General features: G+C 34.2%; 1 protein-coding gene across 1 annotated transcript in view; it reads right to left on the bottom strand.

Moving 5' to 3' along the window:
* CWC27 (CWC27 spliceosome associated cyclophilin) overlaps positions 1–26,327 on the bottom strand; it is a 123,396-nt gene that overhangs the window by 27,644 nt on the left and 69,425 nt on the right. The window contains exon 11 of the mRNA XM_062019147.1: positions 4,418–4,515. Within this exon, the coding sequence (XP_061875131.1) occupies positions 4,418–4,515 (98 nt within the window). The remainder of the gene's footprint in view (positions 1–4,417; positions 4,516–26,327) is intronic.

The raw sequence follows: 26,327 nt of genomic DNA, 5'->3' as shown, positions 1-26,327 counted from the left end.
TGTAAAGGCATCCTTCATTTCTCTCATTTACCACCTTTCAATACTTAAGCTTCCACCCTTCCATCCCACTCCCTACCTTAATTAGACAGACATATCTTCAAGTATCTATCAATAAATTAGTTCATCCAGTCGTCTTCTAGTTTAGGGTGGTGTTTTTTGTCCATTTGTATCCAATTCTTCAATACCTTTTTTGATGGTACAATACTTGGGACTGAGTGCAATAACACAACTGTGCTTTTACAGTTACTGTCTCTGTAGGCATTAGACCATACAACCACAGCTACCTCACAATGTAAATTAACGTTCAGTTTATTTTCAAGTACAAACCTGAAATATCTTTCATTCTCGCAGCTTTCCCAATTTATTTTATGAGTTTTTGCGTGAAATCAATTTCCCTTATTACTAAGGAATTAACCTTTTAACACACTCACATGACTCTCAATTTCAACAATATTTTTCACATCTTTTCTTCCCTTCCCAATCTTTTTCACACCTAATCTTCCCTTCCTGCGCTAAAATCTTGTATTTACCAACATTTATATTTGTTTCTTGATGATTAATTTATTAATAATATTCTAACAATGTTTCTCTCAGTCATAGATCCAGTCCTGTTTCAATTTTGGTAACACAGCAACTGCAAAGTGCAATAGAGTGAAGTGATACACATACCCAAGTGAAGTTTAACAGAAAACACCATGCTAATTTACTTACAAATGTTTACAATTCCAAGTGTTTTCACAATTAATACAATTAAGAATGTTTAGAGGCCTTTGCTTAATAAAATAATGCTTCTTAAAGTACTATTCCAACATTACTACAAGATACAGTTATTGTTAAGTTAGCTGCTACCTTATATTCTAAATTTTAATATCTTATCTTCCTTAAGGCTTATGCTTCAGAACTTAAATGTTCCAGCAGACTTTAGAGAAAAAAAATACGAGCATCTGGCTAAAAGGAAAAAAAGAAACTTCAGAAAACTGCTTTTAGCTCCATATTAACCATGATGAAAAGAAAAGCTTTGTCATTAAGTGCAGATTCAAACATTTAAAAATTGCAGGCAGTTAGTTTTGGATCACTTCTGTGCCTTTGTGTCATTTCTAGTTGTAAGGTTGGAATTCACATGAGACAGGAAAACTTTCACTATTTCGACATTAGCCAACAACACTATGAAGCAGGATCAAAGAGAATGAGATGAAAGCAGCCAACAGGAAAATGATAGTTTCATCACTACATTTTTGTATGACAAATAATTTAAGCACGTTATTTAATCACCAACTGTTAATGTTTGAGAATGTTAGGTGAATTCTGATATAGCTGACGTTTTGACACATTTCTGTGACTTTTAAATAAGAAAAGTAAAATGCTTTCCTTTTCTATGGAAAATTGAGAATATATTTCTAGAATCTCAGTTTTCCTTTATGTCACAAATGTGGACACAGAATATGGTAGTGTTATTCTTGACTCTGTAAAGACAGAAAGCTTCCTTACAAATTTAGTCAGTAAGTTTATTTAATAAATTTGACTACAAATAATATACTTCCTAAAGACAGTAAGTGAAACTTCAAATTAGATACTTGTAAAATGTTGCAAAAGGTAGCTAAGCTATATTTTTAAATCTCTCCTTTATTTAAAAGCTCAGTTCCTCCCTTTTAGTCTGAATTTTAAAGACAGATTAAAAAATTGAACTTAAGTTTGAGTCTCTGCCTTGTTCTGTTTTGATTGATGCTGGCTCTGAAAAAAATATGCAGACTGTGAGCTGGAAAATGATTTAGAGGTAGAAAAAACTCATTAAAGTATGGATGAAAAAAAAAAACCCTAAGTTTTTCATATTTACCTAGCTATTAATGTATGGATTTTATTAGACATCACAGAAACCTCTTAAGATCAGGAATTAACAATTACAAGTTTTGTTTACTTATAAACAAAGCTTTTTTCCAAAAGACTATTTGTAGTTATCCTACAAATAGAAAACTTGCTTTTCAAACAAGAGAATCTGATCACAACTACACATTTGACTTATATGTATTATCTCAATAATTAAATTTTAAAAATTTGTTTTACTGGTTTCACTAAATTCTGTTGTCAAAAGAGATGGTATTTATGGCAACTTTCTGGCTACGTAATGCTTCAGTATCAATATCCATCCACAGCTAGTCAGAGGACTATTCATGTATTTTTCAATTTAAAGTCTAACCAAAAGACCATGTGGTAATGCTCAGTAACTTCTAATATTTCACAATGATGTTTTGATCACTTTTAAATGTCTGCGGTCAAGAAGGCCAATAGCATCCTGGCTTGTATCAGAAATAGCAGTACCAGCAGGACCAAGTAGTGATTGTCCTGCTGTATTCAGTGAGGCTGTACCTTGAATAATGTGCTACGTTCTGAGGCCCTCTTTACAAAAAGGACACTGAGGTGTTGAGAGTGTGTCCCAAGATGTGCAATGAAGCTGGTGAAGGCTCTACAGAACAAGTCTGATGAGGAATGGCTGAGGGAGCTAGAGGTGTTTAGCCTGGAGAAGAGGAGATGTGATCACTCTCTACAACCACCTGAAGAAGAGTTTTAGTGAGGAGGGCATCGATCTCTTCTCCATAGTAATGAATAACAGGACATGAGGAAATGGGCTGAAGTTGCGCTGAGGGAGGTTTAGATTGGACGTTAGGAAGAACTTTTTAACCTAGAGGGTTAAGTATTGGAATAGGCTGCCCAGGGAGGTGGTGGAGTCAAAACTCCTAGAGATATTCAAAAGACACATGGACGAGGTGCTGAGGGATATGGTTTAATTTAGTGATGGGCCTGGCAGTGCGAGATTAGTGTTTGGACTTGATCTTAAAAGTGTTTTCCAACTGTAATGATTCTACGATTCTGTATATTCATCAATCACACCATTTGCATCTCATTTAATGTCTTTTTAATTTTATCTAGATTTTAGAATGTTTATTTTTTAGAATTTTTAGTTAGGTACTCTAAGAATTTGCTGAATAGATTATTTTCTGCCATTTGTCTTTCTAAACACGTACTAGAACTGCTCCCTTCCTGTGCTGAGACAGTAATCACAGAAGGGAAAAACAAGGTTATTTGAGATTATTTTCACCATTAGCTGTTACCTCGAGGTTTTCAACAGGTTTATTTCCTCTCTGCTATTTATTTCAAAGAAAGTAAAAAAAACCAAAAACCCTGGAATATAAGCTTCTTTTCCTCAAGTAAAAGGTATCCTTCAAAACCACTGAATAGTAATAACTGTAAGTATTGTCAATTATTACTTTAGTCTGCCACTGTAATGGTGGATTTACTCAAATTCCTCCACAGTAAGTTCTCTGACTTAATTGACACCAGAACTGGGACAATGTTTACAACTGCCATACATAGCACTATTCAATATAAACTATCATATATGAACATAAGGACTACTATTTACCTTTTCTAAAGTTCTACTTGCAGTCTTTTTTTTACATGGCCAGTGGCAGCATTCACTATCTTGCCACTGAAAGGTTCATTCAGTGACTGAGTAGGATTCCTAGAACTTTTTCAGAGCCACCACTTTGTAAAATTTGGTGCCAGACTGCATATAGAAGATAATTGTATTTCTTATTTTGTCAACATTGCTGATCAAGTTCAGCTGTTATTCAAGAAAGTCCATAAGTTTTTCTAAAAATTATGTTCTACTATCTATTACACTTCTATATTCTGTGTCATTTGGAATCATTTCTGAATAATTATTGAGAATTAGGTCAAGAATCCACTCCAGAAACGTGTCTAGCAACTCCAGAGTGCTAATAAAGTCCCGCTAATAAAGAGTATTATACTCACTTGCAATAAAATATGCACCTTACATACTACTGCCAACTTTGCAATTTTGAACATTTAGAAAGAAATCAAATATAAAATCAATCTGACAAAGAAGTGGGCATTTTGCTAAGTTTTATGGAAAATAAACATTGAACTGACTTTCTGAATTAGAGGTCCACTGGTGTCATAAGATGCATAAAAGTTTGAAGTCAGTAGCTTTGTGTTCAAAGTTAACCATCTGCTTTTAAGATCCCTTTCAAGTTGGAACATCAAGGAGACATTCCAAGTCAGAGGTCAGAACAAGTATGTCCCCATTGAAGAAACCAATCATATGCCATGATACTTCAAATCCAGAAGCTTGCCCAACTACACAGATGTAACTAAAAAAAAAATATATGGAAGGACAAACACTTCCTCATTTGAAAGAGCAAAGGCTACCTGTATGATTTATTTATATACTATCAATGTTAGATTACTACTGTCCTTAAGGGTTTCTTGGGGGAAAAAAGAAAAAAATCAACAATATACTGTCCACATTTATCCACGTGAAACACAAAATTACACATTAACTTTAAAATTGTAATGTTAACTGGAGAGCTACATGACGTCTGATATAATACATCTTTACCTTCCTTTTCTGTGGGTTTTAAAGCTCGCTCTTCTTTTTTCTGCTTTGCTTCCAGCAGTTCACGTTTCAGGTGTCGTGCTTCTTTCCGTAGCTCCTCACTACAAAAAGAAAAGTATTTACAAGAATTTATTCTGGGAACGTAAAGGCACTCAGAAGAAAGAGAATCAAAGTTAAAGGGCAGTAAATCTCTAACATAAACAAAGGAAAGGTACTGACTCACTGATGCTAAGAACATGGCTTAAAAATCAATTAGAACATAAGAAAGTTCGTATTTTCATTAAGAGAGACGACAAAGGAATATAACAAATGACTTAAGACCTCATCAGAAATACATCAAGGATGTGAACAATAAAACAAAGAGCCTCTATTTGTATTTTTAGAACCTCCACTTGTATTTTTTATTTATCACTGTAAAATTTAGCCATGAAAACCACACAAAGGGAACTTGAAATAGAGGCATTGCCAAATAAATATTACCAGTGTAATAAAATTTTGCTTACTGAAATAATACATATTAGCATTCTGGATTTCTCAGAGGGACAGGCAATGAAGTTGTGAAGTGATAAAAATGTGAAGTTATATAAGCATAAGTTATTACATATGAAAATTAATTTCACTTTACAAAGTGAAAGTGTTTTCAAAAAAGTAATCGGGTTATAACAGCAGAAAGAAGAACCCAAAATTTGCAAGTCACTGTGCCAATATAAAATGAAATATATGTCTTTGGAGAATCACAGATTGGAATGGCCACCTGAAGATCTGCCAGTATAGCTACCTTAACAAAGCAGGGCCAAACAGAGTTCATTGAAGAGATCATTGTTCACCTGGATTTTGAATTGCGAAAGATGGAGACTACACAGCCTCTTAGGGTAACCACTCCTCTCAAAGTCTTTTTTATCTTTAAACATAATTTACTGAATTTCAGCTCATACTTACTTGTGCCAGTCTAATGGTTACCACTGGAAAAGAATTGATAACTGCTTAAAGTCCTTCTGGTGTTAGAATCTTGATTTTCCATTTAGTTCTGATTGATTTAGTATTCATCAAAGTAAATGAATAGCAGAAATTATTACAATGCAGGTGTGTGTTATGCAAGCATCTCCCTGAAGGTTTTTATATACCTCAGTTCTCATCTGTAATACCATGACTCGCAGCCCAACACCCTTTGTAAACTAAGCCTTGGAATTGTGGGGTGGTGACTTCTTTTGAACTTCATTTTCATTTGTATGTATACACAAATACAGAGCTTCTGAAAAGCACTAGAAAAGAAGACTTTGTAAAGTTATTCCAACAATCAACTATAGCAGTAGGTTTTAATTTTGAACAGCATGGCAGAAGCTACACAAATAGATTAACAGCTTTTATGTAACAATGGTTCTACTTTTCTATTCTGAGAAGAAAATCATAGGGAAAGGATAAATGACATTTTTAACCCAAGAAACTACACCACTTTTATATAAAATAGAGTAATATGGTAAGAATGCCAGAATGGAGTACCAGCAACACAGCAAGAGTGGGTTACAAATGGCACTTAGGAGTAACAGATCTTAGCACATCAGAAGTTTTCCTGTAAGAGGGACACACTCTTTCTCTTAGTTCTCCGAGCTACTGTGGAATGAAGAATAAACTACCTAGTGACAACTATTCAGCCTCTTCCCCCCCCTTTTTTTTTCCCCAATGGAAAGAGGTTTTTCTACAGAAGATAGAAGGTCTTAATTCCAAGACAGACTAATTCTAAAGTGTTTTTGTTCAAACTCCCTCCATGATCAGTATTAGGCCAATAAAAGATTTTGATACTTGGCTCCTTATAGTCTCCATGCTCCCTCCATTTTTTATTCCAAGTCTCATTTTACCAAGTTAGGTTGATGAAAAAGGTAATCCAAGAGGCCTATACACTAAAGAGGAAGCCACAAGAATTAACTAATTGGAAATCCAGGCTATACTCATAAGCCAGATTTGCTGGAACAGAACTAGAAATAATTGACTTTTTGTAAACAGGAAAATGTCAAATCAATGAGGCAAAGCGGAATCAAAATAAGAGACTATAAATCAGTCTGTACCTGTCCCGTACATCTTTGCAGCATAAGTCTTTGCATGCAGTAAATTTTTTCAGTCAAGTTTCACATAACATAGCTGTTGGTTCGTAGCCAATCGTACAGTTGCCTCCTGTCCCTGGAAAACTGCTGTTGCTACAAAATCATAACTCTGCTCCGTGCTCATCTCACTGCTCTCTCAGACCCACTGTTATGCTGCAGGCTCTCCTCTTACTCTTACTCCTCTTGCTCTTACTTTTCCTCTTCTTGCCATGTCCTGCAGCCTGGAAGCCGTATTCTCTCTCACAATACAGAGGTGTACTGTCTTCAACAGTAGGTGTAATCTCCTCCCCTACCTACTTATCATCATTTTGAAAGGCCAAAATGCACAAACAGGAAACAAACAACTAACACACAACTGCTTCTTCCCTACCTAAAACAGCATTGCCAATGTTGCGTACAAAATCAAAAAGTATTTGATTCCAAAATTTCATATTTTGAAAACAGAAAAGTATTTCAGTCTTTAAAATGCTTATCTTTTATGTCCCGTTTAAGTACCAAGCTGGATTTCACCTTGCAGAAATTTCATCTAAAACTAGACATGGACCAAATTTTCTACTACCAGTGATTCTTTTTTTACCATTTTTGAAAGTCAACTACATTTTACAGTAAAAGAAAGCCTTATCTTCCCAAATACTAACTAATAGTAGCTTGTATTTATCCTTTTACCTGAAGTAGTTTAGTGTAATAATTTTTCTATAATTACTACAACTTCTTAACTATAAAATCCCCAATGTCTTTTTCTGACTGAAGTTGGAACATCCTGAGAGATAACAGCTGTTAAACAACTTTACAACAGGCTTATACACTTCTAGGGCCAAGCACAATGGTCCTAAGTGTCTCAACCATCTGTTCTGTATTCAAGATCAAGCAAAGAAATAACTGTATATATATGTGCATGTGTATATGCATGTATGCATATAATAAATTATATATTAAATGTTTCCGAAGACAAGAATTATATATCATATTATTTTTCTCTAAGTAACATTGCCAAAACTATCTAGCAGGCTTAGCTCCAAGAAGCACTGAGAAAAAAGAAACCCCTCAAAACTGTCTGTTGAAGACTAAAACTAAAACAAAACAGCACTATCAAATGAATTATTTATTGTTCCTAGTTCAATGAAATCAGAATATTCATTCAGCAGAAAACTGAAAAGAAATCTAGCCAAATGTTTCAGAACAAGCTGTGCACTTCCAGAGTTCTCAGATTAATTCCTCATAATAAAAAAACCCTGTTTTGACTAGAAAATTGCTAGTAAAATAAAGTTTAGGAATCTCTGTATTTTTTATTCAACTGCAGCTTGGCTTGATAGGATTGTGCACCACTTTGATCGGACTGACAGGTATACCAGAGTCTAGGAGCTATGACAATTGCTTAACTTCAGGCTGACATCTAGTTAAACTCTAAAGACACCATACATGCTGAAGGCATCAGCCTTCCTACCACATTATTTGAATGTATGATCCAAAAATACTTCTAACACTGCTACCTTGATTCCTATTCAGAATACTCTTTATCAGACTAAGTAATTTATTTCTAAAGAGTTGTTTTTAAAGGAAAGGATATTGTCCCAGCTTTATTCGCTTTTGTCTACTTTTGAACGCAGACCTCAGAATCAGACACATTGATGGGCTCCAGCATTCCTGTAGGGCTCTGCAGATGGTGTACTTGGCATCTTCATTTTAACCCATCAAGGAGCATGACATTATCACTACACTAAGCACTCACATTATTTTCCACAATCACCCTAAATCCACCTCTTAGTTACCTGTTTCCAAAATGTCATTCAGAAGATTCTACTATCCTGCAGCTACAACCTGCTTTTGTGATTTCCAATTGCATAACCTGGTATTTACTTGTATTACAAGTTTATGATTATTTTATTGAATGATTTAAGAATAATTTTCAAAAATAAAAATAAGAATGCGAATGGTTTTCAAACAAATGTCTAACACAAAACTATCTGTACTAGAAACACTGTACAAACTATGTTAGTTTCATAAACAAAAAAAAAGTCAACCCTTTTTAAAGCTGTGTCATCCCCTCTCTCCAGTCTCCTGAAAAGGTAACATCTTTATCTATTACCTTCAAAATCACATTAACCAGCACTAGGTACAACCTTAGTCTATTCCATTTTCGCAAAAGAGTGAAACATTGTTACACCTGTATAGGAGTGAAACAAGGCTAACCTATTTTCATTGCCCTACATCATTCCTTTTGCACGAGAATACACTAAAAAACAGTAGTTCTATTCTTTAGAAATTTTGTAGTTTCCTTTTTTTTTTTTTTAATGAACATTAGTAGAGCAGAAAGCATGGCTTTTTCACAAAAGTTCTTAGACTTAAGGTAGCTAGGCCTGTTAACCAAAAATGCTTAATTGTAAAAGACAATACTCAACTTCCCACATTTTAATGGAGGTGAACTTCCACTCTTACATATACAGCACATAAAAATCTATTGAATAATTTTAATTTTTGAATGTAATGATTTTACCATCTTAATATAGAAGATGACTTAATATATAACCTACCACTATTGTTCCCCAACTCTCCCATCTTTTAATCTAAACTATTTAAGAAATGCCTCCAAGAAATACCTCCTTGCTTACTTTAAGCACCGTGCTAATGTCATCAATATTTCATTGACTCTTTTGGCCTCTCTTATTCTATTAGTATTAACACAGTCCTAGCCATACTCTTTTTCAGTGATTTCATGTTTCTTTAAAATCAGAATGTTTCCTTCTGAGCATGACTATTTCACATACAGTTTGGATATCCTTGAACAATTCTTACATTTGGATAATACTTCATTCCATATCTAACATTCCAAATCAGCTATACAAATTAATTGTAATGCTGCATCCAAAGCGTAGTGATGAACAATTCAATGTCCAGATGTAGATCAGTGATGAGTGGTGTACATCAGGGTCCACACTGAGAACAATACTGTTTAATATCTTCATCAGTGACATAGACATAGGCATCAAGTGCACTCTTCACAAATTTGCAGACTACACCAAGCTGAGTACCTGATGGATGGGATTTCATCCAGAGGGACCTGGACAGGCTCAAGAAGTGGGACCAAGTAAACTTCAGGAGGTTCAAAACAAGGTCCTGCACATATGTTGTGGGAATTCCTGGTATCAATACAGGCTGGAGAACAGAGGGATTGAGAGTAGCTCTGAGGTGGAGGCCTTGAGGGTACTGAAGGATGAAAGGCTGGACATGCACCAACATGAGCTATGTGCGCACAGTCCAGAATGCCAACCGTATCCCAGGCTGCACCAAAAGCACTGTGGACAGCAGGTCAAGGTAGAGGATTCTGCCCCTCTACTGCACTCTGGCAAGACCCCACCTGCACTGCTGTGTCCATCTTTGGGGTCCTCAATACAGGAAAGATGTGGACCTGTTGGTGCAGGTCTAGAGGAGGGACAAAAATGATCAGAGGGATGCAATAGCTCTCCTGTGAGGAAAGGAGTTGTTGAGCCTGGAAAAGGTAAGGCTCTGAGGAATCCTTATTGCAGTCTTTCAGTACTTGAAAGGGGAGTTGTAAGAAAGATGAGGACAGACATTTTAGTACAGCCTATTGTGACAGGACAAGGGGTAATGGCTTTAAACTAACAGAGCACAGATTCAGACTAGATATGAGGAAGACTTTTTTTCAATGAGGGTGGTGAAAAGCTGAAACAGGTTTCTCATAAAGATTGTAGATATCCCATCGCTGGAAACATTCAATATCAGGTTGGACAGGGCTCTGAGCAGCTTATCTAGCAGAAGGTGTCCCTGCTCATTGCAGGGGAGTTGGACTCGATGGCCTTTAAAAATCCCTTCAATTCAAACTACTCTATGAATGTATTTGCTAATCCCTAAAGCAACAATGGAGAGGATCAACATATCTCAAACAGTTCAGCTTGCAACTATTGATCAGGAAGTATTTTTTCTTAAATTTCAACACAACAGAAGTCCCTTCCTATTTTTTTTTTTTTCAGTTTTCTTTACTTCATGGTGAAGCACACATGCAGAGTGCTGGTATGGAAAATACTCCTCTATTTTCTAAGATCCCAACGTTAAAAAGATTATTTTAATTGACTGTTTCAATACGTAAGCTGCAAAAGTTTCTTGACTCCAAGTCTAAGACTGTTTCAGAGACTGAAGTCACAAGTCATATAAAATTAGAATACCCTCATAGCCTAGAGATATCCATATGGCTGGACAGGCTTTACACACAATCTGATGGAGATTACTTGATTTTAATCCTTCTACTGAATATGAAAGAAAGTAAGATTTTGGTGCATCAAGATACTATTGCTATGAAATGCAATGTGAAGTAGAAGCTTGAACAGAAGATCACAGGTTAATAACATAATTCCTGGTTGTGTCACTGAAGATCTAACCCACAAGTGAGTAAGCAGACAACTGTTCAACTGTGCTCTTAGCTGATGAGCTGTGAGCAAGCACAGTCATGCAGGTTTTACTACGATCTGGACTTAAAGTTCTTTAGCCACTTTACTGATTCAAGCTCAGTTGCTTTTTCTGGCTTGGTTAAAGTGACTGCAAAACCCACTTCTTATTTACTACAGGAGATCTTTCAGTTCTCTCTCTTATCTGTGCCAGTATTAAAACTCTATGTTTCAACATTATTTTATCTTAATAGTAGGGTTTTCTGTAGTTATCTTTACAACATCATATATTTCATGTTTCAGCTTTCCAATATATTTTATTTTTCTTTTCCATTTTAAATGAGGAATTAATACTCAGATAATAATAAAATCGATTGGACATGTAGCCAAATATTCTAAGTTAAATTAATAAACTTGTTTCTAACTGCCAGGTACTGAAGGTGTCTTGCCACATCACTAATAAGGGGTGTTCAGAATTTGCAAAGACACTTCTTGATGAAAAAAACGAAAAGCTCTATATTCAACTTCGCTTTGGCAGAAGAAAGTGATTACAGAATATAAAACTAATTGTGACTTTGGTGTAAGTGACCATGGGATTACCTGTGCACAACCACAAAACCATCCATCCCTCTTTACATACCATATATACATATATCTCAAGAATGGTCATGCACATGTATATAAACCATAACTGGCTGTATTTATTTAAGCCTATAAAATCTGTAACTAATAAAATATGTATGATAAACTGACACAAATAAGACCTAAAGAGACACAGTGCCTTATTCAATTGTGATTTTGGGAACAGGTGGTTGCATATATTCAAAACTGTAATTTAGATATTCCCCATGCAACGATGACCAAGCTCAGCAGATGCTAAAATTCATTTGATGCCTGTATTTCCAATCACAAAATGCCCGAAAACTTAGCCTTTTACATGTTTCCAAATTTAACTCAACTTCAGTCTAAACTTCACTACAAGTCAGAGTCTTCACCACTTCCCCTCTAAACTCCAGCTAAGCCCCCGAGAGACCCAAACTCCTTGAGGTTACTCTAGCACAGCATCATTTCCTGATCTTGGTACAAACAGTATTAAGCAAGGACACACTCTTTCAAAACTGAAGGTAGTGCCTTAAGAATACAGATAGCCTCACAGTCAGCTGATTCACTCAGATAAACATGAATTTATACTGGAGGAACTATTCAGTGATGGAAAATTGGAAGATTCAGTGTATTCTGCATCATTGGATTTCATCATTTTCTAAAAGGCACATTGTAGTTGAAATAAGAATTAATTCTGGGAAGCAGTGTAATAATGATCATTAATTTTTTTTTTGGATGGCAAAGAATGTTTTTTTCCCTTCCTCTTTTTCTATTATTATAGTTATGTTGTTTGGTTTCATTTTTTTAAAGGTCATTTCTTTTCATTTGCTTTTACAGTCTTATTCAGCAGAGGCAGAAGAAACAGTATACATTATTTAGTAACTGTTGTTCAAAGTAGACATATCAGAACAAGAAAAAATACTCTTGCTTATTCTACAAAGTAACAAAAATTGTTATAAATAATAAAAGTATGTCAATACTGTCACATAAGTTTAATTTTTATGTGAGTAGCATTTCTTAAAATCTTAATAAAACTATTATTGAAGTACTTTAACACCACTCCTGTTAATTTCACAACAGAACAGACAATTCTAATTTAGTTTAGTTAAACGAAACAAAAATCATGATGTAGTACAATATTATCCCTTCATAATGTAAGCTAATAGTCTAGAAAGAAATCCTAGATTCAGTCCCTCTTACTACAAGTAGTCACTTTTTCTCCCTCTCCAAATTCATTAATTTCGTAAAAACACATGCTGCATTATCCTTCTTCATTTTACTAATGATAATTTTCAATGTCTATTATATAATTAGCACCCATGATTTATATGAGAAGGTCACTACAGACCTGACAAGCAGACACATTAGTAGCATCAGGGACAACGAGGAAAAAGTCCTATTCAAATGAGAACTTTTGAGTTTTGATAGATATGGTTGAAAAAAATCTTAATATTCTGAGACTTCTTATTCTAAGTTATAAAAAAAAATAGTATTTCCAAATTGAGAACTCTAATGATAAAATGAAATAATATAAAATGTCATGTTTGTACAGTAACTGATTTGCAGAATGTGTGGAAGAATCAAGGGAAATGTCTGCTCTACAATGACAGTTTTGAAGCCTTTTCTGATATTCCCCCTTCTGGCCCTTGGGGTACCTGCAGAACACACGATTCTCAGAATGGAGAGCAAATTCTCCCTTTTGGCATGTAGATCTAAGACTTTTCTAGGGTTCAAGACACATTTTTCTCTGGATACACTCCTACTCATTTTTTGGCACTGCAGGTATTTTACAACTATAAAAGCTAAAATTAAAATTAGGAGCTTGGAATATGCACTGTGTCCTTTTGCCAGCCTAGTTTTGTTCTATGTCCTTCTGTCTTCTGCAAATGGTATATCACAATTGTACCTCAAATAAGATGATAATATAAAAATGTTAGAAGACATATTCAGCAGGATTTGACATTGTAAACAAAATATTTTAATATAGTTGCTGGGCCCTGTAGGGACACCTGTGCTAATTCTAATACTAACAGTAAATGCTGTTTTTGACTTCCACAGTACTTGGTATATTACAGTTTGCAATTAGTATTGTAACACTTTATTTAAAAAACTTCTGCACTGAAAGAGTTTATGGATGACTTGTTAGTGATATATTTTATAAAGGACTACTGAAAGATTTCAGTACTGAATTTAATAGGATTGGTATGCTTTTGGGAAGACATTACTCTCCAGTTTCATAATCCTGACTGTATATAAGTGAATCTCCTAATTAAAGCATGTGATAACTGGCACTATTTTTATGTAATTATGCATATAAACTACACTATATGTTGACAATATCAGTACTGAGCAATGAATTCTCACTGGTAGAGACTGATAAGAATGTTACCATTTTACTCCGTTGGGAGAAGTTAAGCAAAATATCAATGTCCCACAGACTGAGCATGAAGTATAAACTTCTGCAAGAAGAAAAATATTAAGGGAGAAGCAATATATTTCATTATGGCAAATAAAAGGGGGGAAAAAACTCACAGGTTTCAGGGCACATGAACTCTTCTTCAGCTAGTTTGTTTTTCTTGCACAGTTTGCTTAATAAAAGGTGTTAGCTTTCCCTACAAACTTTCTTCACTTACGTTGTTCAGCCACCAGTTACGTTGCCAGAAACTGCAGATGTATGCATTAGGGCATGTATAGAAGCATATATCATAGTTTTAGCTTAAGGTTGATTTTATGCACCATCTGTACTACTATGTTCACAGCAGGTTCTAGAACAGATTGGATAACCTATATTTTTCCAATGAGTGAAGAATCTAACTTAGGCTCCTGTAAGGTAGGGAATATTGTTAACTAAACAGAAAAAACAGAGGAGATCTCCAGGATCTCTCATCAGATCAATGGTATATCTACCTGGACTGTAAATGCCCAGGTTAATGTTTGCTAGAGATTAATTTGTCTTTTTCTTTATTTTAATAGCACACCAGATTTGTCATTCACAGCTGTTGCAATTAGGTTTTTTCTCCTCTGCGACTTCCAAATGATGGCTTGTTCAATGAATTATTTTAGTTTTAGTTCCTTACTGCACGAGTCTATTAAGTTAAGCTTTCACCCTATGTCTACCATTCAAGCTTTGGAGATCATCCAATATTCTAAATTATGACTATCTCATTAACATTACCTTCCAACTTAGTACCACCTACAAGCTTTTAACAACCTTATTTTCCCACATTTAAAGTATTAATCAACATCTGAACAAATAAATATCCTAATAAATTTGACTCAAAACAATAGCTCCTCTTTCAACATAATTTATCTTCTCCTTTAACCAACTTTGTACTTGTTTTACAGTTCATGTTCTGTATTTTCCCCTCCTTCATTTTAACTGTTCAGAGTAGGTCTTATCATGTACATTTACCCTAAAAAAAAAAAGTTAATTTTGCCCAAGAAACACCTAAAGACAGATAAATCCAGTATAATTTTTTGTTAGAAAAATATATTGAATTGGTTTGCTATTAGCCAGTAATTATTGTCTTTAATTATGCTTACTTTCAAACACAGACCATTGAATTGTATTGTTTTATCACCTTACAGAAAGAAAACGGAATCTGTAAGTCATTCCAAAAATTTAGAAGAGTGGTTTCACCAGGTAAGTCAGAAAAGTTCTAATGTCTTGAATAAAAGTACTAAACATTTTAAAAGTGACATGAATGCTTCCTCTAAAACAACAAGAAAGTATTAGATACAATGCAAAGCTCAGAAAAAAAAGGGACCAGAAAAGATAGAAAATAGTGTCAGTAAACAGCAAAGTTTAAGAGGTCACTCAGACCAAATTATTTTGTGTATTTAAATGTAACTCTGGGGCTGTCAGAACAGATTGTAGAAGGTCATATGTTAGAAGATGTATAAAAAAAGTCCATGAGTTTTAAAGAAGAAATAGATGAAAATATTAATACTAAAATGATTAACTAAAACAAGAAGATAGACAGAAGAGGTCACTAGGTCACATGGGATTAAAGGGCGTAATAAAGTAAAGCAAAACCACTGCTGATAAGACAGACGATGAATTTGTGTCAGCTTTCTCAAAAGGAGATGCTAGGGAGATAACGTTCTTTGAATCTGATCTAATTTGGATATAAAGATGAGACAAGACCAGAGAAAGAGGCATCAAAAGACCACCACACAATCCACTTGCAGATTCCTATGTCATCAATGAAAGCAAAGACACTTAGGACGGTAGCATGTGATTAACAGTGATTTTCCTCTCCAAGTCTATCTCTGATTCCCCTTTCCTTGATAAGTATCATCAGTGCTCGTGATTACTAAATACCAAAATACTTATATCAGCATCAGTGTCTTTAAAAGAAAACAATGCAAAGAATGATATTTTTATATAAATCTTCATATTTATATATTTTTATATACTATAGTAATACTGGTATAATATATTAATTTTTAAATACCTAAATGGACAGATTAAACTAAGAGCACAATATATGTCAATTACATATGCCTATTTCTTGGAAATTGAATAAAACACTTGCTCTGAGTTTCTCCTGCTGTTTCCCAACATCTGATAAAAATTTATAACAGATGGAAATGATTGCAAAGTGAATAGCACTCCCTTCATGTTCTCCATGCTGTTGATTTAATCACAAACACACTGAATCTGATAGTAATGAAACAATAGACTTGTTGTTCATGAGATCACCAAATGGCTTCCATAAAAACCTATCAGACACTGTAAAATGTATTCACCACAGACACACAGAATCCTTTTCTGACCTGCTGTTGCCACCTGTCTATACAAAATAGTAAATTCTGTAATAGGAGCACCTTTAAATAAAACAAATAGTCAACTTTACTTGATTTATAATTATACTGAGAAGTCAGAATCCAAAAATACAATCTTGCCAAAAGGATTTAATAGTTAACTGGCCTAGATATTTCTAGATTTTAGCATTCTTCCTTATTACAAAATGGCAATGTTACTGCCAAGTGAGTCTGCTCTACAGTCTCTCTATAATGTATATTTTACAAATATAACATATTCAAACAAATCATATTCAAATACTCTACTACTGCAAACTACAACTGAGAACTCTGCTTGAGTACACAATAGTTCTAATAATATAAAAAAAAGCTTAAAGTTAAGCACATGCTGAAGGTGTTTGCAGGATCACTGCCAAATTGTTTAAAAGGTCAGCTAAACATTCTACTCAATCTACCTATTGTATTCTTCCACTAGTAAGTTTTTTACTAACTCAAAATAAGCAGATCTCTGAAGAGAAACAAAATAACTTAATTCTTCTAAAACCTCAACATTACATAAAATTGCTTTTCTATACATAAAAATGTCATCAACTTAACGTCAGTTTAAAGACTGATTTGCAGAATGTTTCAAATCTAGAAGCAATCACTGAGCTTTGCTCAAAGCTAACAAAATCCTCCTCTTTCCAATAGTACTATTTGAGCCTCAAAGGATCCAACAGAGTGATTCATCCAGCCTGAGGATCCTTCCTGGCTGCCCTGTCTTCTAGGAGCTCCTCTAATCCAGAGGTGAGAAAGCAGACTGGAAAGAATTTTTCTGGCAGTAAGAAAAAAATCTAGCTGGAGCACTGCCTTTCCCAAGTACTCTTTTGTCCCATGAAGGGACTGCATGTACACAAAGGGACAGGGGAAGGACGCAGGGCACTCTGTGAAAGTCAAAAGCCCTGATTTCCACTGTCAGAAAAAATTATCTGGCTTACATAATATTTGTTGTCCAGGTATGAAGAGCTCTTGAAGTCAGAAAGTGGTCTGGATGAGATCCTCTCGTAGCAGCATCCTGCTCCTAATTTCCCTTTTCCCGTTTAAGACAGAAAACACAGGCATACACAGTAAAAACAGCATTTCAGTGAACTCATCTGGAGAGATGCACTGTATAATGCATTTGAAATTAGCCACAATGTTTTGGGAATTTTCTGTGCCTAGAAAAACAATATAGCTCATTCACCAGTCAAGCACCATCGCTCAGTTTACAACTGCTTCTGTATCACTATAAAGGGTGCTTAAGAGGACCTTTAAAGAATCCCTTGCCTTATTTTTAGGATCCCCTCTATCTAGGCTGACAGAAGGAGCAGAACACTTTTAATTGGGCTTTCAATGAGAATAGGCCATCAAGTCCCTCCGATTGAAAGAATAGGTTCCTCATGTCTCACTACCACCAAAGTATGCTTATGAATCAGAATCGAGATATATGAGATAAGATGCAATTAGAGATGCTAGATATGGACATTTATTATGAAGGCAGATTAGAATATAGAGATTTGATTGAGCCTGAAAATAATATTCATATAAATAAAGCACAAAAACGTCATTCAGTAGAATATAAGCTACAGGTGCTGTTAACTATTTTTCATATGACAAGGACTTGTGCCTATAAAGTGAAACTGCAGGACATTGATGAATATATTGCCACAAAACATCATACAAACCATAAGCATGAATGGGTTCAAAGCAGCTGGATCTATTCACAGAAGGAAAAAACAGCAAACAGCATTAAAAACAGCAGGCCAGATGAAATTTTTGACTAAATAAGCCTTAAACATAAGATTGTTGGAAAAAGGAAAAGCTCCCCAGTAGTATCTTAGCACTAGCCTGCTTCTAGCCACCGTCAGAGACAGGACATTTGGCTAAAAGGATCTTTGATTGAATCCAGCATAGTTTATTCTTAAATCAATCACGACTTCTAAAAATCTGACATTTATGACTTTGACTTAGCAGCACATAGGAGTAGAGTGATGTTTTCCCTTCGGGAGAGGTTCATGTCTAAAGGTGCACAAATATATTTGAGGTTTTTGCTTGATTTTTGGGTGAAATCTCTCGTCTATAAAATTATTTCTCAGAGAAAGTGATTTGTCATTTTCTGGTTTTGAATGGAGAGATACTAAGCTTCTTCACAGCTTTAAGAAACACCAACCTCTTTTTATGTAACTGAGAAAGCATGTCCTAACTTTGAAAGCAATAACTGTGAGATTCATAAAGCTAAATCAAAAAGAAAAAAGAAGTTTCTAATTTTTATGTAATGCATGAATGGTTGAAAAAGGAAGGAGTTACATAATCATTAACTGGATTTTGAAATATGATCAAAGCCTGACTCAGTATTTAGGACCTGTGTGAACTTCTTCCATATTGAACACTTAATGTATGACCATTATGCCACAGTTGATGTAGTTATCCAGCAAATGCCTGAATACTGTAGTGTAATTCACTGATGTATGCCCAATCAGAATAACTCTCCCAGCTTCCCACAGTAAGATCAAGTATGTGTTTCTGTGGGCCTAGTATGTTCTGTGCACCTGATTGCTTATTTCAAATTCAGGTCACAAAAATCACCAAAATATTAGCTTAATGGTAAGACTTCTTAAAAATTATTCAGCAGCTATTAAAAATCTGTCAAGTTTGTGAATAAGAAAAGCTAAGGTCCATTAACTTAGAATTACAGAAGCCCAATCTGACCTCTAGGTTACTTTACAGAATATTTGAGCTGATCTGCTCCTTAATCCTGATGGATTTAATATTCTTTTGAACTAGCTCTATCTCTCTTCTCTGTATCTATTTCCTTCTCATGTGAAAAAAAATGGCTCCAAAATGCCTCTTACATTATTATCCCACGTCTGTACACCAATTAAGCATGGACTGTATGTGAGCTGGAAAAAACTATGAGATATCTTTAGACTGAATAAAAAGTATTTTAAAATTGAGCTAAAGCAAGCCTCAAAAATTCACATCAAATTTCAAATATGCTTTCCTTTTGCAGTAGACCTCAACCACATGATATAAGTCCACTTCAGATGATCATCTTATCCCCAGATGTAATTGAAAATATTAATTCTGATTAAAAAAGCAAATTAGGTAATTGACTAAAAATTAATATTATTTGTATGAAATCTGTTTTACAATACTCAATGTTACTTTTTTTCTTCTAGTAGCCATAACACAGATAACAGATTGTCATAAAAAAATGATCTATTTCTAAGTACAGTCTCCAATCTTGCACTTTCTTGCTTTACGTATAAATAAGTTCACTGTGTTATTCAAAGTAGTTTATTATAATGGTATCTCAAAGAAAATTTAAAAAAAGCTAAAAAAATATTGAAGACCATTAATCAGGAATAATATAAACTTAAAATGTCAAGGCTGAAATACTTCCAAACAATTAGGTGCAAGCATACAAGAGCATTTGTAGGCAGGTGTACATTGACACAGATTTTATCTTGCATATAACTACTTCAATCCATGAGTATCTTGCAATTTTTGTATTTTTTAAGGTTTCAGTCAAGTATATTTTTTGTCCTTACTAGTCTAAGTTATTATAAAAGACTTGCTGAAATTTTATATTTAAGTCCAGATAGATAGTATTTTTTTACATTTAGTATCACAAGAGCAGTTCTTCATAGAATCATAGAATGGTAGGGGCTGGAAGGGACCTTTAGAGATCATCTAGTCCAACTGCCCTGCAGAAGCAGGTTCACCTAGATCAGGTTGCATAGGAACATGTCAAGGCAGGTCTTGAAGACCTCCAAGAAAGGTGACTCCACAACCCCTCTGGGCAGCCTGTGCCACTGCTCCATCACCCTCACTATCAATAAGTTTTTCTTACAGTTAAGTGGAACTTGTTGCTTTCCAGCTTCATCCCATTACTCCTTGTCCTGTTGCTAGCTGCTATAGAAAAAAGGGGATGTCCCAACCTCCTGACACCCACCTTTTAGATATTATAAATGTTCATAAGATCTCCCCTCAGTCTCCTCTTCTCTGGACTAAACAGTCCCAGCTCCTGTAGCCTTTCCTCGTATGAAAGATGTTCCAGTCCCCTCATCACCTTGGCTCTTGCAACAATGCCACAACTGACATTAATTTGATCAGGGCTGAAGGCACTTATTTCTCAAATATAGACATTTTATTACAGCAAGTAATATTTTTAATATTTGTAAGTATAATACTTGATTAGAAAAACCTTCAGAATTAGTCAATTGCTATACTATTCCTTAAATAATATAGTACAGGATATACCTCTTATACTATCAACACTCTAGGTAATACTCCTCATACACTATAAACATTTTAACATGTCTAACACTATAAAGTAACGCAAATCATTCTTAGTACAGACTAGTTCCAGTAAACACACAAGAAAACCAGTCCATCTCTAACACTACTGAAACATTTCTGTGATCTGCTGAAGACAGTAGTCATTTGGTTTAAGAAACAAAAAGTTAGTAGCTGGACTAGTCCATCTCTACCTGTGGAACACAGTAAAATTTTAACTAAAGACATTGTTAAGAAAAGATATATCAAGGGTGAAGGTTGTTTTGTGAGGCATTCTCAGAGTTGATATGAGGCTATTTGTCCAAACATCTTGCAGCAGCAAATTATACACTATCTCTAAGATGCCCTGAATTTATTTAATTTATTTAATTAGCCCAGAATACTAAAGTCTACCAATAAATAAATAAAACTCAGTGGAATCAGTCAGTTGAAACAATGATGATTTCTCCACTTGAAAATCAAAGAATGTGCTCTCTTTTTTAAAGTTTTCGTTTTCTTGCTAAACTTACTGGTAAACAACATCTATTGCCAGTCAAGATCAATAAAAATAAGAACACTGTAAAGAAAAATATAAAGAGATCATAGTCTTATGAAACAATACAAAACAAAAAACCTTGCAATACTATTTTTATTAGAGTGTATCTTCCCAATTTTAATGAGATTTCCCCCTCCTATCATAAAGTTCATGCATAATAAAATAAAAAAATAGTATCTACATTGTAACTAACAGAAGTATTAGTTTTACCACTATCAGCATTTGGGGATGTGATTTTCATTTGTTGATTAGTCAGTAAAATCTTACTCCTGTTTCCACTGAAGTACTAATGAAAACCACTAAATATTCTCAAATAAGGAATGCTAGTTGAAATGTTTTACATAAAACTCTCTCATGGCTACAAAAAAAGAAACCAACAAAAAAACATTCCCACAACAGTTGTGAGAGCTCACCTGTTTTTTTACTCTTTAAAAGTAAAAATACTTTGATAGCTTTAGACTAAAATCAGTAATCATTTCTCCTTCAAGCTACCTGCATCAAAATTTTATCCTAAGTATATTTTAAATCAGTAATATCCCCGTATTTTCCCAAAAACATTTAATTTCATTCTTCTTAGATAAGATGTCAGATATAAGTGGAAGAATATATACACACACATCATATATATTATGTACTGAGGAGCAGGTCTTAATCCTCTTTTAATCAGTTACAAAACTTTTTGACTTCCCTGAAATGTAAGATTAGGTCTCTGCACCTTTTTGTTTTTTCCTTTTGCAAATTGATGCCTATATTTTTATCTCCTTCACATAATGCAGTAGAGAGACTCATGCAATTTCAGCTGCCGGTTCAAGAGTTCACATTCTAGAGATTTAAATGTAGACAAATTTGATAAGACAAAGTTGAGACATGGCAGTAATTTAACTTGACGAAAACAAATACTTCAGAGTTAATAGACTATTGGGAAGAATGAAGTTTAATCTTGAAGTTAACAAGTTAAGTATTAGATGGTATGCAAAGAGGGAGTTTGTTGTTGCTTTTTTTTTAAATAAAAAGAAAAACTTAAAACATATGTGACAGCTCCAGTTAGGAGCAAAAGGAGAGCATGGGATTCAGCATATATTTTATTAAATCAATTTTCTTTTCAGCTTTGCAGTTCACCTTTAAAATAAAAGCTTAGATTCTGCTGAAAACAGAAAAATTTTTGGAAAATCCATGGGGAGGCTCCAAAATCTTGGTATTTGTCGATTTTCTGTTTGAACAGGTTTTAATTGTTCCTGCTGATTGCCCTAACACTCACTTTCAGGCACCAGGCAGCTTATGTTATCTGTGGGCATTTAAACAGTACCAGCAGGTAGCTTAACTTTCAAAACTCATTTTTCCAAGATGGTAAAATGCCAAATAACTTTTTGAAAAGACCAGAAATTGTAAGAAGAATGATCTTATCAGTTTTGTTAATTTAACTTGGTTTAGTAATTGCCACTGACTTGTTAGATATATTAAGTTATAAAAATATTTTCATATGGACTGAGACCTCTATTTTCATTCTTTTTGTTATTGCCTGGTCACATACTATTGGAAAAATGGCTCTGTCTGGGCTAAATGCCCAGAACATTTGAAGCATCTCACACTGAAACAATAGTGGTCTTTGTTGGACACCATCTGCTTGCAGATTTTTTGCTGTTGTTGTTAAAATTGTTTTGTGTCTGCTAATACAGATGCACTGCACTTCCACAAACTGAATTACATTTATGCTCAGACTAAATACTACTCACATAAAAAGTGTTTCATTTCACACTATGACTGAGCTGGAATTATACTGATGCAACAAACATGAGATAAGCTTGTTAAATATGGCCAGGTTACTTCAGAAATATTTGATTTTGCTCTTTGGGTTTTGGCACACTCTGTCATGCTTTTAGAACTACAAAACTTACCTTTCAGCAATTATCTGTGTTTTGAATTTGCTGGTATTGCTAATCACTCTGCATTTTTTCACTAGGTATTAAGAGAACTGAACTGGCTAAATTATGAAGCATTAAGCAGCATATTTATAAAATCTGCAGACAATAAATAATTGTTATCTCCAGTAAGAACACAGAAATACATTAAAAGACTTCTGATAATTAAAATATGGGAAGAAATAAACTGTCTTGAAAACTGCAAAGAAAAACATCTGGGAAATATAGTTTAAAATATAGTTAAAACTACAGATAGTCAATGGGAAGAAGTAGTAACATGAAACCCACAGACAATGCAAACAAATCTAATTAAAGCCAGCATTGTGGCTATAGTTAGAGTTGTCTTAATTTTTTTTTTTTTGGTGGAAAAAATATTCTGGTCATAACAATCCTAGATGAAATTTCACTTTGAAGAATGACATGACAAATATTAAAATGATTTTTGGAACAGCTAAAAAGTAATACATCAAAATTGGTACCAAATGATTTTTGTAACTAGAGGAATAAAGACCTACTAGGTTACTTAAGTTTATCTGCTTCTTCATTTCAACGAGACACATACTACTTTTTGGTACTCTTAAGATTAAATATCTGAAACACTCATTTTCTTGTTTCATAATTTAGAGAATAATTCTAGTACCCAGTCCTAATATACTGATTCCTTCTTCCTTTCAGCATTCTCATATTTGCTGTTCTCGTTCTTTCAAAACTCCTACAACATTGCTATTTCACACACTCAGAATGAGTAGATACCAAAGCTTTATAAGTGACCTTCTGTTCACTGACCAGTTATATCTGTATATACACTCAAGAAACCACAAATATAAAATAAAGAACATTATCCTCAAATTAAACTGTCAATTACAGCTACTCAAGGCAGTTAACCTTGTAGTTACACCACATCAATTAAACTCTTATCATTTTTGGTGAGCCGAGCAATATAGAATGTGCTTGGTTAAGACTACATTAAGTTCTATTTCTAAACTGAACAGATTCCAAGAGATAGTAAAAGATGCATAGGTACTTTCCAGACAGATTTTTAGACAGACTGTCCATTCAAATTTTTAAATGCATTTGGAATAGTAACTGTTTCATTTTGAGGTTTCCTTATCCCTCGTAAGTACTGTACTTTTCAAAAAAGAAAAAAATAAACAATGCAGTTGGTAAAAAAAAAAAGCTAGACCGCAATTTTAATGATGTTATAAAGCAAGTAATACTTCTAGTGAATAAAAAAAGAGAAGTTTCGTGATCTACAACTTTAGGTGGTTATGACTATTGGAAAAAAAGAGCTAGTAACAAAAACAGTATTACACATCTATAACCTACCACAGAATCAGAGTGGTAGGGGTTGGAAGGGACCTTCAGAGGTCACCTAGTGATCCATCCCCCCAACAGAAGCAGGTCCACCTAGATCAGGCTGCATGGGAATGCGTCCAGGCAGGTCATGAAGATCTCCAAGGAAAGAGACACTACAACCTGCTTTTGCAAGTAGCTGATTAATATTCTATATAAATGCCTTCCAAAATACGTTCCTAAATGAGTTTATTATTTATGCCATTAACATTCTGACTTCCAAGACAGGGCTGGTGTTCATTTCTCATATAACTTAGTTGAGGAAAACAGTGTTTATCATGTTCTGAGCTAATGCATTAACAGACTACAAACCTGTAATTGTTTCACTCATAAAATAAAATATATATTTTTTAAGTGCCTTGTATAAGAGAATTATCTTGCTTGCATATCTGTTCTCCAAAACAACCAAATGGCTTGAATCATAGCACATTTTGTTTAAAATAAAATCTTGCAAGACAAAACATGGAAAAGAAAGATAAACAATGATTTACATTACTTACATTTATATTGTAGGATATTTCACAATTAGTAAAACAAAACTCTGTTAAACAGTATTTTAACAACCAATCAAGCAATGCATACAGTAACTTTCTTGTAACTCATTACAGAGAATTTCCTTATTTCAGAATCTTGCTCAACAATAGATTTGCATAACAAATGGCACTGTTTTCAAGAAATCAATAAAGTGGTTGCCATAATGCAAAGCACTAATATGAAATCTTCAAGTTAAAACCTAATTTTTTTTAAAAAAACTGTGTCTAATACAAGCCTTTACAATCCAACAACAGTTTACTGGATTTTGCTAAACACAACACAATCAAAGTATTCCCAAAGCCATAAAAATATGGAACTATTAATTGCATGTTCACATTGTTTTTAAAGTACAATCCATGAAAAAAGTGTGTATAGGAAATAAAGAAAAATAACTGCACCGTTGGAAGATACTGTGCCTTTACTTGTTATTAGTTTAATCTGGGGATTTGGGGTTTTTTTTGGTAGGTATTTTGGTGTTTGTTTTTAAAGTTATTTTGTAGACTTTCTTTCCTCAAAAAGGGGCTTTTTTTCCTGATAATGAACCCTTTATTAGGCAAGCTACTTCTGTGCATTCCTTCTGTAGGTACTAAACATCAGCTTTGTGAAACTATCCTGTTTTCCTCATGAGAGGAAATATTGTCTTGTCTTCAACAGTCTGTCTTCCATATTAGTGCAACTGCAGGAATCTGTCCAAATCTTCCGTCTCACTATGTTACCAGATAAGAAGAACATGACATAACTTTGACATAAATATGGAGCCTAAAAACCCCGAAATAAAATAATCACTCATTAGTTTTCTAGTTAGTCTTGCAACAGTTTCTTCTGCCTTTCTATCTGGTTTTTCTTTTTTCTTTTCAGAGTGTTCTACTATCTACTTTTTCCTTTTCATGATTCGTTCTTACACAAACTATTTCTAAATACTGTGTTCTGTATATTTGCCTTATTTTTCGTGCAAGATTATGCACTTAGTACAAAGAATAGTGCAATAAATTTACAAATTATTGTCTAATTTGAGATGTGGTACAAAATATAAGTAAAAAGGGGAATGCATTCATTTAACATTTATAATTGGTATGTGAAATACTGAAAAGCCACATTGCTTATAATTTTATCAATGCCTTTGTTAAAACTACTTTAAAGTTTAAAAAGCGGGGTCAATTCATTAAGAACAATTTTTTCCACAACTTAACAACATTAAGATATGTGGAAAAGTAAAAACAGCAGGGTCAGTAGTGAGTCCTACTGAAGCAGAACCATGACTTTTCTTTTGCTAGACTTCACATTTACCCTTCCTGCCCACCCCGACACTAAGCAGATATGCCAGAACCCTATGATGAATGAAAGTAATTTCTTTAGCATTCTGAAGAAAGTAGCAAAATGTTTAAG

Source organism: Colius striatus, chromosome Z (assembly GCF_028858725.1).
Source record: "Colius striatus isolate bColStr4 chromosome Z, bColStr4.1.hap1, whole genome shotgun sequence".
In the NCBI taxonomy this organism is placed as follows: Eukaryota; Metazoa; Chordata; class Aves; order Coliiformes; family Coliidae; genus Colius; species Colius striatus.
Note: the sequence above shows the minus strand (reverse complement) of the source record. Positions and strands in the feature narration are given on the sequence as shown.